The sequence below is a fragment of the Neolamprologus brichardi genome, chromosome 22, assembly GCF_056152115.1.
Source record: "Neolamprologus brichardi isolate AB-2024 chromosome 22, ASM5615211v1, whole genome shotgun sequence".
Lineage (NCBI taxonomy): Eukaryota > Metazoa > Chordata > Actinopteri > Cichliformes > Cichlidae > Neolamprologus > Neolamprologus brichardi.
Genome location: NC_142124.1, coordinates 33448308 through 33463801, shown reverse-complemented (window position 1 = coordinate 33463801; position 15494 = coordinate 33448308). Strand labels below are relative to the sequence as shown.

The 15494-nt window shown below is 40.7% G+C and overlaps 1 protein-coding gene across 2 annotated transcripts in view; it reads left to right on the top strand.

Moving 5' to 3' along the window:
• The window catches only part of LOC148096852 (retinoic acid receptor beta-like), a 127349-nt gene that overhangs the window by 28450 nt on the left and 83405 nt on the right, over positions 1 to 15494 (top strand). For both annotated transcript variants that reach the window (XM_087834673.1, XM_087834674.1), the window contains exon 2: positions 14617 to 14765. In XM_087834673.1, coding sequence (XP_087690799.1) covers positions 14617 to 14765 — 149 coding nt within the window. The remainder of the gene's footprint in view (positions 1 to 14616; positions 14766 to 15494) is intronic.

Sequence of the window (15494 nt, the reverse complement as noted above, 5' to 3'; positions counted from 1 at the left end):
TAGAGTTTGTTACAAAACTAGCCTGCATGTTACCGCACGATATTCGAAACAGCCGATATAATATCACACTCACAACTGAGCCTGTTGTCATGAGGCAGTTGTCAGTGTTTGTTGCTGCTCTCTGATTTATCTTAATTTGTTAACGACCTCCTCGTGTGTCACCGCTCAAAGGCAAAACCCAGTGAGCAGCAAAGTTTCGGCTGAAGCCTGTAACCTGCAGCCGACTCCCACAGCGCTGAGCTGCGTGTCTTTTACCTCAAATTTACATCTAGTTCTTATTTTCGTGATGACTGTATTTTCTGCTAACCTGTCAGAAACCTGTTCCTGGTGGTCAGGGCTCTTTAAATGATCAGCATGCCAAAGAAAACTCGAGCTATGCTTTTTCTCCTCAAATTTATATCCAGTTGACATAAATTTGTGGTTATCTACAAATTATTGCTCTAAATAAAATAACAATAATAAAAAAAACAGCGATCAGGCCGTTAAACCTGTTAAATATTTTCCCATTTAAAAATGTTTTCTATTACATTATGTGCTCAGTCAGAACTATGTAAACATTTTAAATATGTATTTAAGATTAAATGAATTATTGTTTTTTATTTACAGGTATTCTGTATAGGTTTTCAATTATATGCTTTTTTATTTTTATCCATTTATTTATTTAAGACACAAGCAAAACCAGCATGGTGCTGTGAAAGGTTTACTCCAGCGGGTAAAGTGTCCGCATTAAGAATGTAAATGTAAAGACATTTCATTACTTAGAATAATATATTTTTTAAAAGGTAAATCTTAGTGTGTGTAGCAAGGAGCATTATATGGATATGTCCATGTAAACTCGTCCTGTCAGCTTTGAACAAAAGGCCAACATGGACTGGATTTTATTCAGACTTCTGTCGTGTTCAAGTGTTTTTCTTCCACTAAGTCCAAATGACTTTTTAAGCATTGGTCTATATTGATGCAGTTGTTGCAGTTTTACATGATCTCTTAATTCGCAGTGAGCCTACTAATCAACAGATTGCGTAAATGTACTTTGTCTCACCGGCTTGCAGGGAGGATTTTCTCTGTGGTCAGAGCAGAGGCCTGTTCCAGTGCATATTTATTTCTTTATTTCATGTATCTACTATCTCCTATTCAGTTGTTCCCTTTTTGTTTGAAACAACTGTTTTTGCACTTGATTTACTTCAAATAGAAAGGTGAATGTTTTTTGTTTGTTATATTTTGCATTTCATAATTTTTCATGGTTCTGCGATTGAGTGAATTCACTCTTCTGTTCCTCACTGACGATGCAAAATGTCCTTAATCTGTTATATGAACCCTCAAAATGAACTCAGTACTTTAATTAATAAGTTAATTAAGTAAATTAAATTAAGAATCGATTGATGAAAACAGTGTAGCTTGTGAATATTTTAATATTTGTAGAACATGTAAAGCTGCTGTTGGTGACTGGGCCGATGTTTCTTTTATCAATAATTCTATTCTTGATAAAAGTTTGCAGATTCATTTTTAAAGTAAGGTAGAAATAAGGAAATGACTGGGAAAGCCTCCCCTGCCCCCATTTTTTAAATATGCCATTATTTTTGTGCATTATTTTTCTCTCAATGTCAGATCTCAGTGAACTTGAAATAGCCGCAATGCTAAAAATGAGGAACTCATGAGTAACACTTTGGCCTGTGAAGCCCAGTGTGCAGGTGACAGGAGGCCTTCTAACTAACACGTCCCAGTAAGCTACTGTTTAAATAAGACCTTGATTTGAAGAAGCCTGTCTTGTGTTCACTGAAACATCGGTTTTATAATTTGTTTTTCCAGGAATATGCAAACCTCCTGAGTATTAATTAGCTGCAATGACAACAAAGCAACCATTAATGCATTTCCTCGTTCAGTTCAGATGTTAATTAAGAGTGAAAGAACCTCTTACACTGATGAAATGGGCTATCGAATGGCTACACATGATGTCAATAATCTGGAAACAAGCAGCTGAAATGTTAGCATGAAAAGACAAAGAGACAGCCTGGTGTGGATTGTAGATCTGACACATGCTATAGAATAATGAGTCTTTTGTCTTTAAGCCTTAGCATCTCTGATACGGACAAGAAAGGCCACGACTTGCCACCAAACTAATTTAATGACTGTGTGAGATGACAGGTGAACGGGGGAATAAAACGCTGTGTACAACAGTGAAATGATTAGGGTGGCATTAAGGCTGCCCTGGGCTCTGCTGACACTGATGAAGATACCTGCCTTTAAATAAATATCATATATTAGCGAGCTCATAAATCATCATAGCTGCTGATACATGCAACTTTCATATTTCATATTATAAAGAATGACTCATTTTAACACTTTCTATAGCTGATGTTGTAGTGGTAATTAAAAATACTAGATGTTATTACTTTTTAAAAAATGTTTGTGATGCTGAAAATTAGATTTCTTTCACAGAAAGTTTTTTTAAATAGCCTGCCCTGAGCGTCATGTCATCTTTAAATGTATAAAATGGACAGTTTTGTTTAAAACTGCAATAAAAAATAAAGAAATAGGATAAAACAACAGAGTGAACAACGGAAAACCTCAATACAAACCAATAGATAATAATTTTATCGACTATGTTAAAAAATATGAGGAATTTTATGTTGTGTCTTTTGCAGCCTTATTAGAGTTTTAGAGGAGTTTTCCCTGATTTGTCATTAATTACTTGACTATACATTAGAATTTCTCCTTCAGAAAGTATATTTGCGGAGTGGAAAATATACATGTTTTAGGCTACTACAAAACACACTGTACATGGACCTCTCCCATCCCAACAATGGCCTCTTCTCACTGTTGAGGTCTGGGAAATGCTTCCACTCTCTTAAGGCCAAAACAGAGAGAATGAGGAGGAGCTTCTTCCCTCAGGCTATTCGGGTCTTGACGCAGGGATACTCTGAACCGTCATGCATCATGTCACTGCACACACACTGTTTATTTGCACACTACTTATAATTTCTTTCTTAAATATTTTATTTGCATATTCTACTTTTTATCTTATAATTTAGCTTAATTCTTAGGTTCAATTCCTAATTTATTCTTTAAATCTGTTAGATCTTTTTTTTTACTGTTTAAAATGTAAATTTTGTAAATTTCTTTACTGTAGTTTAATGGTCGGATATTGTGCAGCAATAACATTTCACTACATATTGTACTGTGTACGACAGAATTTGAATTTGAATGTATAAACCTGAAAAATACATTAAAATACATTAAAATACATTATTGAAAATATACTGAACATTTTTCCGTCTTAACACACCGTCACAGACCTTCTTATTAGGGTCCCAGTGATAGTTTCATAATTTTTCAAGGTTGTGTGTTTATGTGATCTTTCATGATTTTTGATTTCCAGAAAAATAAACATTGATTTTCTGATATAATCAGACAGTTTTCTGAAGCTGACGTCAAAAAGTGAAATGTTTGGTTGTAAAGTAAAACAATTATTCACACACACACACACACACACTTCTGAGATACAGTAGGGGATATAAATCAGTTGTAGCTTGAATGAAATTAACAGAAGAAACATTTTCACTCTGCATCTTTTCTGTTTTTTCATTATTTTGCATTTGGCTGGGGTCAGTGACCCTACGAGCAGCACGAGGCATTAAATGAACCCTGCAGAGGTTCCACAGGTAGTGCAACGTGTCCAGGATGGCACATTAAGCCCACCTGTGACTCTATGAGGGTGGTCTGGTGGCCCTAACTCCTGTGGTGGGCTTTGTGCTCACTGCCTGGCACCATAGCCCAATTGGAATTTGCCATAGGATACCAAAATTGGGAGGTAGGAGACACAGACCTGTACAGGCTAGCCCAGGGATGCCCAATCCCAGTCCTCGAGAGCTACCATCCTGCAGCTTTTAGATGCATCCTTGTTCCGTCACCTGAATCAAATGAATGTTTGTTATCAGGCCTTTGCCAAACTTGATGGCATGCTGAAGAGGTAATCCAATCATTTGATTCAGCTGTGTTGGAGTAGGGATGCATCTAAAAGCTGCAGGACTCTTGAGGACTGGGATTGGGCACCCCTGGGCTAGACAATGGCCTTTAGGTATTGGGGTGAAATCCCTACGCTTCCAAAATGGGTCCTGGAGTCTTCCTGATTCAAGACGATGCCTCATGTGGGGAGAGTATGCAGGCAGTTCCTGGAGGATGAAGGAACTGATACCACTGACCTGCCCCCACACTCACCTGACCTAAATCCGATAGAACAGATCGGAACATTATTTTTCCGTCCATTTGATGCTGCCAGGTTACACCTCGGATTGTCCAGGAGCTCAGTAATGCCCTGGTCCAGATCTGGGAAGAGATCCCCATCATCCGTCATCTCATTAGGAGCATGCCCTGATGTTGTTGGGCAGACATACAAACATGTGGAGGCCATACAAACTACTAAGTAAGAGAACAGAAGAGTAAGAATGGACTCGTCTCTCACATCAGCTTTTGCCTTTTTTTAATTCAGCTCTCGAGGTTGATTTTTACTTCCATCAAAAGATGTGTCATTCGTTTGTTCCTAACACATTACTATGTAATGGTATCAATACCATGCTCATATTAGTACAGACATCCAGCATGATGTTTTAACCCCCACCCCCCCCCCCACCCCCCCCCCCACACACACACACACACACACACACACACACACACACACACATATATGTGTTTGTAAAATATGTAATATATTGCCTCATGCTACCAGTACTGACCAGTACTGACATCCATCCTCTTCCACTTAACGTTGTCAGGGTTGAAAGAGGGCTGGAGCCTATCCCAGCTATCATAGGGCGAGAGGCAGGGTCCACCCTGGACAGGTCAACCAGTAGTGACACTGGCCCCTTAAATTAGCTTAAATGCTTTGAGTATTTTAAGCTCCCTCTGGCACACATTGGACGGCCATGCAAAGCTGCTTCCAATGTGGTGCACACTTTGTGAAAGCCTGAACAAAAAAACACTCCCATATAGAGGAGTGTCAGTATTAAGAGTGAGCTTCCTTTCCACAGCCACTCAGGTTATGTCTATGTCTCCACATCAAAATCACCACAGCTTAACACAAACCAAATACAGAAACATCTCTTGTAATTTGTCAGGTTTAATTAAATCCTGTGATTTATGATAGAACCACTCAATTGATTTTTACTTACATTTCTAGCGCAGCTTCCCTTCTGCAGCATAAAAGCAGCTTTGTCCTCCAAAGCTTCATTGCTGTTTGCAGCGACAGGCTTTGCTCCATATTCTTTGCCATGTGTCCGTTTTGTGGACCGTGTGGACAGAGTTTCACAGGCTACTTGTTTTCCATCCTAGAGGATTGGATATAAGGATGCAGAGGGCACAGAACAAATCTGCAGATTAAAACCTAAAAACCTTTGTGTATGGAAATGACATGCTCTCCCTGTAAATAGGTTTCCGTCCACAGTCCAAAGATAATCATGGTTAGGTGTGGTCATTCTAAACTGGCTGTAGTGTGCTGTGAAAATGAAAACACTGAAGAAACAAATGGTTTCCTAAGAAAAGAAAATGTAGCATTAAGGGTGAAATCTTTCATAAAATAAAGGATGTGCAAAGATTCTTTGAATGTCAGAGATGTAGCACAGAGCCATGGCTCAACATTTCACAGTGAAGCCATTTATAATTCTGCTGCTCACAACAAATATATTTTATTATATTTAATTATAATACTTAACTTGTTTGATCTGTTGCTCACAACAAACAAACACAAGCAGAATTTGTAGACTTTTAACTGTATTTTCATAAACTTTACAGCTTTTCCTACTGATAAAAACCTCCCTTATGGCCGTTCATTAAATCAGAATCAGAAAGGGTTTTATTGCCAAATGTTGAGCAGGTTTACAACATTAGGAAATTGCTGCGGTACTTAGTGCAAACATACTGTCATATAACGCTTATATAGACATGAAAATAAAAATAAGAATAAGAATAAGAATTAAAAGTGCTAAGTAGATAGATATATACATGAGTGCACGTGGTGATCAGTGTAAACAATAAATATGTGACAGAAAAGTTTCTTTTTTCACCTTCTGCTATAGACATTTTAGTTTTTTCTTTTCAGTTTTTCTTTCTTTGTCACAGCAGCTTTTTCTTCATCATGTAGAAAAATAGTTTAATATATTAATATTATATAATTATATATTATGTATAAATGTATGTAAATATCCTTTACCGTGACACAAAGGGGAGTGTCACTGCTCCGGCCCGCTAATATCAAAGTGGGCTGCATGTGGCCCGCCGTGTAAAATGAGTTTGACAACCCTGCCTTAAACTGTGGCAGCGTCAGCTCCAGTGGAGCTATTGTGTTATCAGTCTTTTTGTTGAAAAACTGGGGGTTGCTGGGTTTAATGTTGTCAAACTTATTATTCACACGCTATTGTGGTGTAGGTCTATTTTTAGTCACGAATGTGGGTTAAACGCTCCTGCTTACACGGTGCACTATGGCACTGTGCGATAAAATAAGCATTGAAGCAAAAAAATTTGAAGATTTTTTATAATTTTCAAATTACTTGGTGAATGGTTGCAGCCCTATTCTGAATTATTTGAATTTCTTTAAGGGAGAAGAACTTCTCAGTCAGCATGTTCTCTTACTGGCTGGTTGTAAAAGGCAGTGTGTGTTCATATCAGCCTTCTCTGGTGTCACTAACCACAGTTCTCATAGATAGCCAATCACAGTCCCTCCCCTGGTTCATCTCGCAGACTCCAGCAGGGAGCCTGTGCTTTTTTTACCCAACCGGCAGGTTCAGCCAGAGGGTAAGGGTTGAGGAGTCGCTCATTTTTCTCTCCCTGTTCGTAAGCCACACTAGCTGTGCCCACTTGTCTGTCAATGGCCTTTATTTCTCTGAGCTTTCTGTGTATGTTAACATGCAGAGAAGCCGACTCAAAGTTTAATCATGCAGAAAATGGAAAAAGGCTCCCCCGCAACTGATGCCTATGTAGCTAACTGATGACCACACCTCCACACATACTGTAATGAGGGGTGTAATGCATCTATGTTTATACGTCCCATCTGTCTGCAGGTGGTCACACTGCCTCTTAGAAGCAGCCATGAGTTTCAAATAGGTAGCAGGGCTAAATTGTTGTGGCTGCCTCTCCTCAGTGTGTAATCGGCCAGCCATCACAAATGCACCAAAGTATTTTTCCTCTAGATGTATGTTGAAGTGTGCTGTACCGCCTGGTGGAGGCTAAGGCACATTAATTCTGTGCTTCAGTAGTCCTCACCTGATGCGAACACCTTGTTTCAGTTATTAAGTGTTTGATACAGAATATTACACTGTGGTTATTATATAGGCAACTGTTCTTGTGTAGATATCTATCTATCTATCTATCTATCTATCTATCTATCTATCTATTAGGGGTGGGCGGTATAAACGGTATATGGTAGAAACGAAATGAATTTGGCCAACGGTCGAGATTTTGGCTATACCGCTCTACCACGATAGCGCATGTTGATGGTGCCATCAAGCTGTGCCTGTTTTGGTTGAAAGCATCGTAGTGGCTGCAAGCAATATCATCTGCAAATTATGCCGGGCGACAGTGACAGCGAAGAGACGAAGCACGTTTTGGAATATGAGGAAAGCCAAAAACTGCGCTTCCTCCACTTTCCTACCATTGATTCAGTAAAGATGAATTCTCTTGCAGCTGCTCTATTCCCATCTTGTTGCAGTATATGAATGACTAACCTTCTATTGTGGATGGATTATCTCAGTTGTTCTCCTGCTGAAGTTTGGTCCGTTTACAACATCCTGCCATGTGATTGCATTTGTCTCTAACCATCAGGAACCCTCATGTTAACTTTTATCGAGTGGAAAAAAGTTAGCGTTCATCCTCCAGCTTCACTGTGTTTATAATAATAATAATGGATTGCATTTATATAGTGCTTTTTGGGGCCCTCAAAGCGCTTTACAATGCCACTATTCATTCACTCTCACATTCACACACTGGTGGAGGCAGCTACAGTTGTAGCCACAGCTGCCCTGGGGCAGACTGACAGAAGCGAGGCTGCCATATCACGCCATCGGCCCCTCTGGCCAACACCAGTAGGTGGTAGGTGAAGTGTCTTGCCCAAGGACACAACGACCAAGACTGTCCGAACCGGCAACCTTCTGGGTTACAAGACGAACTGCCAACTCTTTGAGCCACGACCGCCTTATGTTATGCTAACTTAGCTGTGTCGCTAGCAATCACGTGGCACGTCATTATATAGCAGCTAGCCCAACTTCAGTAACCCTACAAACGTCACTGCTGTTTAGTTTTCTGTCTTCATTTATGTTGGAAGTGATAGCAGAGCTGTACGTTTGAATGTTTCAAAAATCTCTCAGTCAGAACATGCTGTATCATGTTTAGGTGGAAACTAGCGAGCTAACTTCCTGCTAACTTCTAACTCTGTTAAATTTAATAAATTCTGTTTTCATGGATGCCTGGACAGCACGGTGGCACGGTGGTTAGCACTGTTGCCGCACAGCAAGAAGGTCCTGAGTTCAATTCCAACATCAGGCCGGGGTCTTTCTGTGTGGAGTTTGCATGTTCTCCCCGTGTTTGCGTGGGTTCCCTCCGGGTACTCCGGCTTCCTCCCACCATCCAAAGACATGCAGCTTGTGGGGATAGGTTAATTGATTAATCCAAATTGTCACTAGGTGGGAATGTGTAAATGAATGTGAGTGCGAATGGTTGTCTGTCCCTGTGTGTTAGCCCTGCGACAGACTGGCGACCTGTCCAGGGTGTACCCCGCCTCTCGCCCTATGACAGCTGGGATAGGCTCCAGCGCCCCCCGCGACCCTGAAAAGGATAAGCGGAAGCGAATGGATGGATGGATGGATGGATGCCTGGATGTTAAACTTAATTGTTACACCTGGTAAAGCAGCAACGCTGATAATTTTATTGAAGATGAAATAATTTAGATGGTTTTTCACTCTCAGTGATGCCGCAGTGTTCGTTTGGCTTTGGGACCTGAGGTGGACGGAGTCAGTGTTGCCAACTCCTCAGTAAGAAAAATCGCTATTGGCTGTCTTAAAAGTTGCTAGAAGTCGCTAAATGACGCCTAATTTGCATTTGGTCTTAGTGAAAAATCTATCCATCAGCTTCCACGTGTCCAGAACTCTGCTGCTCGTATCATCACCAGGACCCCTTCTATGCACCACATCACCCCTGCTTTGCAGCAGCTTCACTGGCTTCCGGTTAAATACTGCATCAATTTCAAGATACTTTTGTACACATTCAAGGCTATCCATCATCTCTCTCCTTCATACCTCTCTGACCTGATTCTGATCACCATTCCTTCTCTGTGTCTCAGATCCTCCTCCTCTCCCCCCCCCCCCCCCCCCCCATTCTGTACAGTGTCCTTGAGTGTTTTGAAAGGCGCTTTCTTAAATAAAATGTATTATTATTATTATTGTTATTGTTATTGTTGTTATTATCATTATCATTATCATTATTATTAATCACTGCAGCAAACCCTCCTGGCACTGGGTTGCAAGTTCCTCTCACCTCGGCTTCTCTTTACAATATTTCAGCCTACATTACTACCAGGTATCCAACTATATCTCCTTCTAACCCAGTTCTTTTCCCTCCTTCCGTCGGAGCAGCTCCAAGCAGCACATAGCCAAGTTTTTCAGCCCAGGGCCCCTCTTTTCAAACTAATATTACTCAGTTTTCGCTGGCCTCTTCACCTCCCTCTGCAATTCCTCTTCCCAGCCCACCGGCTCCAAAACCTTCCCCAGTATCTGCTCACCTTCGCCAACAAATCGTTGCTGGTAAATATATAGATCTAGCTGAGCTCATTCTTCTACCACTCCACCAGCCCACTCCACCCAGGTTGATCGACAGCCACGACGGTCCCATCATCATGTGCGGCCCCATCTCGGGCAAAGGAGCTCACTGCGCTTGAGTTTGCTTTCGCCTTTTCACTATACAGAGGTGTTCTCTGCACCGCTTTCCCCTCCCAAAGACAAGAGCTCGATACGTACTTGACTATAATACTTGATCTCAGCCTATGATTCGGCAGCACCGGCTTTTACTAGTACCACATCCAGTTCGCTTCTCATGCAGCAGCTTGCTTACAACAGTTTGATCAGGACACATTCAGGGGCAGTCTCAACCAGGAACTCTGGTGGCATCTTTGCTGCCTGTTTTTCTCTTTCCTGCAAGATATGCGGTGCTCCTGTATCATCCTGTATCGTTCGAGCCCAAAATAATTCACAGCCCATAAGCCGCACATCCGCTCTTAACCGCTTGGCCCCAACATGTACACCAGAATCCATTGCCAGCATGCCTTTGCCACAAGGTACAGATAGGAAGGGCAGACCCATCATGTATCTCCACTCCTGCTCCTTTTACGACGGCGGCAATTCCCGCCCAGCATGCCCCCCAAGCAATGACTAGCTTTACCCGTTTCGACACGCATTCAGAATCCAAGATCAAAAGAAGCCTAAAAAAATCACCCTAACCCAGACTTCGTCAACTTTTTACTCAAAGGTTTTTCAGAAGGTTTCCACCCAGGCATTGTCACCCAGCCGTCAGTTTCTTGTACCTGTAAAAACCTCCAGTTGACAGCCAAAGAAGTTAGGGAAGGTTTCATGATTGGACCCTTTTCTAAACCGCCTTTTCCCCTCTTTTGCATCAGCCCACTTGACATCTCAACAGAAATTATTCAGGCAAAAAGCGCTTCATCATAGAGTTGTCTGTGCCTCACGGTAGTCATATTGCGTGCATAAATAGCCTTGTTCCCAGCGATGATTATTCTCCTAAATACTCTACAGTGAACCATGTCATTTCCCTTGTTAAGATCGCTGGCGGAGGTGCATGGCTTTTAAAAGCCAACATCACAAATGCCTGCCAATTCACCCTGACTTCAGGTGCTTGTTCGGAGTCAAGTGGAGGGATATTATTTCGCCGTCAGGCTAACCTTTGGTTGCAAAAGCAGCCCCAAGCTGTTTGACTCACTCTCTGAAGCTTTATGTTAGATCCTTTCCTACAACCATAAGCTGCCATTTTTAGTTCATCTTCTTGACAATTTCCTGGTCATATCCCCTTCCACGTCACCGCCAGCTCATGAGTTATCCACCCTGAGGTCAGTCTTCTCTGAACTTGCCGTTCCAATTTCAGAAAAAAAGAGGGCCTATTGAAAAACTCAATCACATCACGTTTGTCCTTCAAAACTTTATCCTCGTTGCCACATGTTCCAAACGACAGCTAGCCTCCCTTACTTAAACTTTGCACTATGGATAATTCCTCAAGACCGCTCCTTTATCTCTCACGTGCTTTCACTTGCAGCATCTAAACCATCACTCCTCAGCACTATCACGCTAGAAAACTCTTCCAAAGCCAAACTGCGACTCTGGCAACTTCTCCTTGCTAACTGGAATGGCATTTCTTTCTTTTATGACATTCAGCTTTACACAGATGCTGCCCCTTCTGCCAGCTTTGGGGGTTATTATGACAGAAGATGGTTCACTTCAGCATGGCCTCCTGAGTTCTGCCACTATATCCAGGAATGGTTCCTGCCTTCCTCAGCTGTTTTCAAAATCTACCCAGTGGTGATCTCGGCCTTACTGTGGTGCCACAAATGGTCAAAAAGATCCATCCTCATTCACTCAGACAACCTCACTGTAGCTCACATAATCAACAAAGGCCAAAGCAATTCCCCTTCCATCATGCCCCTCATGCATCGGCTCATGCATGGCTGTCAGTCACCCACCAGCCTTGGGCTCTTATGCAGAGGCAGCTCTGACACCAGTTCTCCATTTTCAGCCACAAAATGCGCGATCTAAACCCTAGCATCGCAGAGCTCATCAGCCTCTCCCAAGAAGCTATAATCAATAGTCTTGCCGCAAGCAACTTGGAACATGTTCTGTTTCTTCCACAATCACTTCAATCTTCCCTTCCCGTCATTTGACATTGCAACCATGTCTAGGTTTGTATCTTTTGCATTCCGATTTCTGGGCGGCATCAATTTTTTTGCCCAAACACTCACAGGTTTGCCTTGCTTGACCATTTCATCGCCTCAGCTATCGCTACTCATCCAAGGTCTCAAACGGCAGACACCCTCTGCAACCCCACGGGTGCAACTCAATTCAATTGCACTATAAAAATGCAATTGAATTGAACATATTAGTCTTATAAGTTACAGTTGAAATGAAAGTCTCAGCTGTTGGTAACAATCCATCCAATCCACAGATGCAAAGAAATCAAAACATGGATGTCCATGGGTTAAGTTATGAGAAATGACATGGGGAAATAGTCTTTAACATGCTTACTGAAATATATGTAATACTTTGTGTTGGTGGGGACAGCTTCAAGATACGTGAAGAAATGTTGCATGCATAAGGTGTGGTTGTGGCCCAATTTTCAACTGTTCTGATAATTCTTTTTACTCCTCTGTCTAAAATCTTGCGGGGGGCATCTAATTGTGGTTTATGATCTTTCCACTTCCAGATTATGGCCCCAACAGTGCTCGCAGGAGCCAGTGGCATCAGTAGTTTTTGCAACAATAAGGTTATGAAGGTCTTGAGAGAGCTCATTGTTTTTACCCATCATGAGATATTTCTTGTGTGACATGTTGGTAATGACACGTTTTTATTGGCCATCAGTTGGGGCTGAACCAGCTGATATTAATTTGCATGACAGCTTTCTAATTACTGATAGATTTCTTCTGGTGTCATGACTGTCCATGCATTTTTGCACCTCGCCTTCTTCATGTGTTCAATAGTTTTCCCCTGTTTTATTTCTTATTAATACACAAAACTTATGGACATCTATGGTTAGATTTCTGTGCATGTGTGATCTGGACTTTTTGTTACCGAAATCTGGTAATAATGTCAATAGCACCTGTTATGGGCTGGTGATTTGTTACACAACACACACACACACATTGTGCTGAACAGACAACATTATTACAATTTATGAATTTACAACATTATGAGCGAATTTTGCAAAAAATGGAGAAAGAAAGTTCAAAATTCTTCCTTAAATAATTTCCAACCCAGGCTGGTCTTTAACTCATACTGTAAATATATAAGAGCATGCACAAGTGCCTGTTTTCTTGATCCTCCTTTATCAAGTGGCTTTGTGTGTCAGACCACTGGCTCATCTCCAGCAGATTGTCTCAACGAACATCTGCTTTATGTGCAAATGTTTTAACCTGCTCTCTGCCAGCTTCACAGGGAAACCATCTGGAGCATTAGAAGCAATGAAATGAAAATCAATGCTTGTCTCTCTGTCCTTACCAAGTTGGAAGTGCATTGTACATTGGCACTATAAAAATGCAATTGAATTGAACAAAGTAATAGTAGAATGCCCAAATATAAATAGTCAAGAGTACAGCTAAATATAAATACCCCAAATTGTATAATTTGGAATAACCTTGTAATTTGTAACGGTGAGTGTGATGGAAGATCAGATTAAATCACCAGGGAATTCCATACAGGGACAAGGGTCCAGTAATTATAAGAGCTTGTCTCTCAAGATTGGTAATTGGGTTTACCCTGATGAACTACGGAAGAATGTAATCCAATCTGCTGGATGGAATGCTTCCCATTTTCTGATTGTGTATGTGTGTGGACAGCTGCTTGGTCTCTACAATTATCATGGTTTTGGTGCATTTTTATTGATGGTGCTAAATTCTCTCTTGTAGCATTGTTAGTGGTATTTTATCTGCATGTTACATGCACATCCCCCAAAAACACTGCTGTTTAATGATTAATGCGTAACATTTCTTTTATAGCCATCTCTTTTCTGTGTGTGCTCAGCTAATTTACTGGACCCTCCTTCATAATTATCTGAAAATGAAATAATATTTTGGAGTAAATTAGATGGATGCTTCCAAGAAAGGCCTGTGCTGTTTGTTATTTGTAATAAGAGGAATTTGTTAACAAGTGTCTGTTTGGTGGATTCAAGTTTGACTAAAATAAAATGGGAAGTTTAACTTGGATTGAACCAAAATAACTATTTTTTCACTATTCTGGTTGTAAATCCGTGTAACCTGTTTTAGTCCTGGTTTTCAGTACACAGTGAACATCACGTATCAGTAAGTTTCTGTTCACATACGCACGTTGGTTGGAAAGATATTCATGAATATGAGCTTCAGTAACTTATAAGAAATTAAGTACAAATACGAGCAGTGCCTATTTCTTATTGTAGTAGACAATTAGTTTTTTATTCTAAAACAATAGTGACTTTTACTCAGTTGTATCACCAAAATCATTTCAAATATCTTCGTTTGGTTATACTTCAACAAGCAATTTGATAAATGGTTATATTTTCTAGATCACTTGGCTGACAAGGTAATTTAAATGAAAATGAACCATCCCTGGAAATGCATTAAGCATTTTGACCAAGCAACACACACAAACTAATCATGAGAAATACTCGAAAGCAGAATATGATGTATAAAGGTTTATATGTGGAATTTGTGGCTAATGTTTTCTCTCTGTAGGCAAAGAGCCTAATTGTAGTGAGACAGTTTAGTTTCCTGTACGTTAAAATTTAAAGTTATTTTCTAGTTCCAAATTGTTCAATTATTTTAGTTATTTTAGTTATTTTAGTAGAACAACCTTCTTCATCTCCTTCTTTTGTTTGCAATCCCTGCAGCCATTGAAACACAGAGCACCAGTTCTGAGGAACTTGTCCCCAGCCCACCATCCCCACCACCCCCTCCCAGGGTGTACAAGCCCTGCTTCGTCTGCCAGGACAAATCCTCTGGATACCACTATGGTGTCAGTGCCTGTGAGGGCTGCAAGGTAGGACTCTTGTACGTTGTCACACAAAGTAATGAGCTTTGTTTCTCTGCGATGCTGATACCAGGGATATGTTTGCTGAAGAGGGTTACACACAATTGCCTTTGTTTTTGCCTTTTGAGAACCTTGTGATGGATTTTTTGTTTCTTAATTGTTAATTTTTAAACCTATTTTTTCCATTGTGGGTGCCATGTTGCCTCGTAAGTAACAGCAAGACTGAGAGACAAAGATACAGTGCTATGAAAAAAAGTATTTGCCCCCTTCCTATTTTTTTAATTCAAATATTTATTTTCTCTTTTCTTTTTGCACATTTGTCACATGTTTCAGATCATCAAACAAAGTTTCATGATAGACAAAGATAACCTGAGTAAATAAAAAATGCAATGATTTGTTTGTTAAGAGAAAAAATCTACCCAGGACTACCTGGCCCTATGTGAAAAAGCAATGGTCCCTTAAGTGGTTGTGCCACTCTTGGCAGCACGAACTGCAATCAAGCATTTGCAGTAACTGGACATTGTTTTAATTCTGCCACATTTGAGGGTTGTTTAAGGTCATGTCTAGGCAACTCCAAAGCCTTTAAGAGGTGGATTCACTGGTGTGATGTGTTCATGCTCCTGCTGTATAACCCAAGCACGCGTAAGTCTTTGAGGAGTTTCTGGTAGAGAGCAGAATTCATGGTTCCATCACTTATGGCTAGTTGTTTAAATCATCATGCTACCACCACCATGTTTG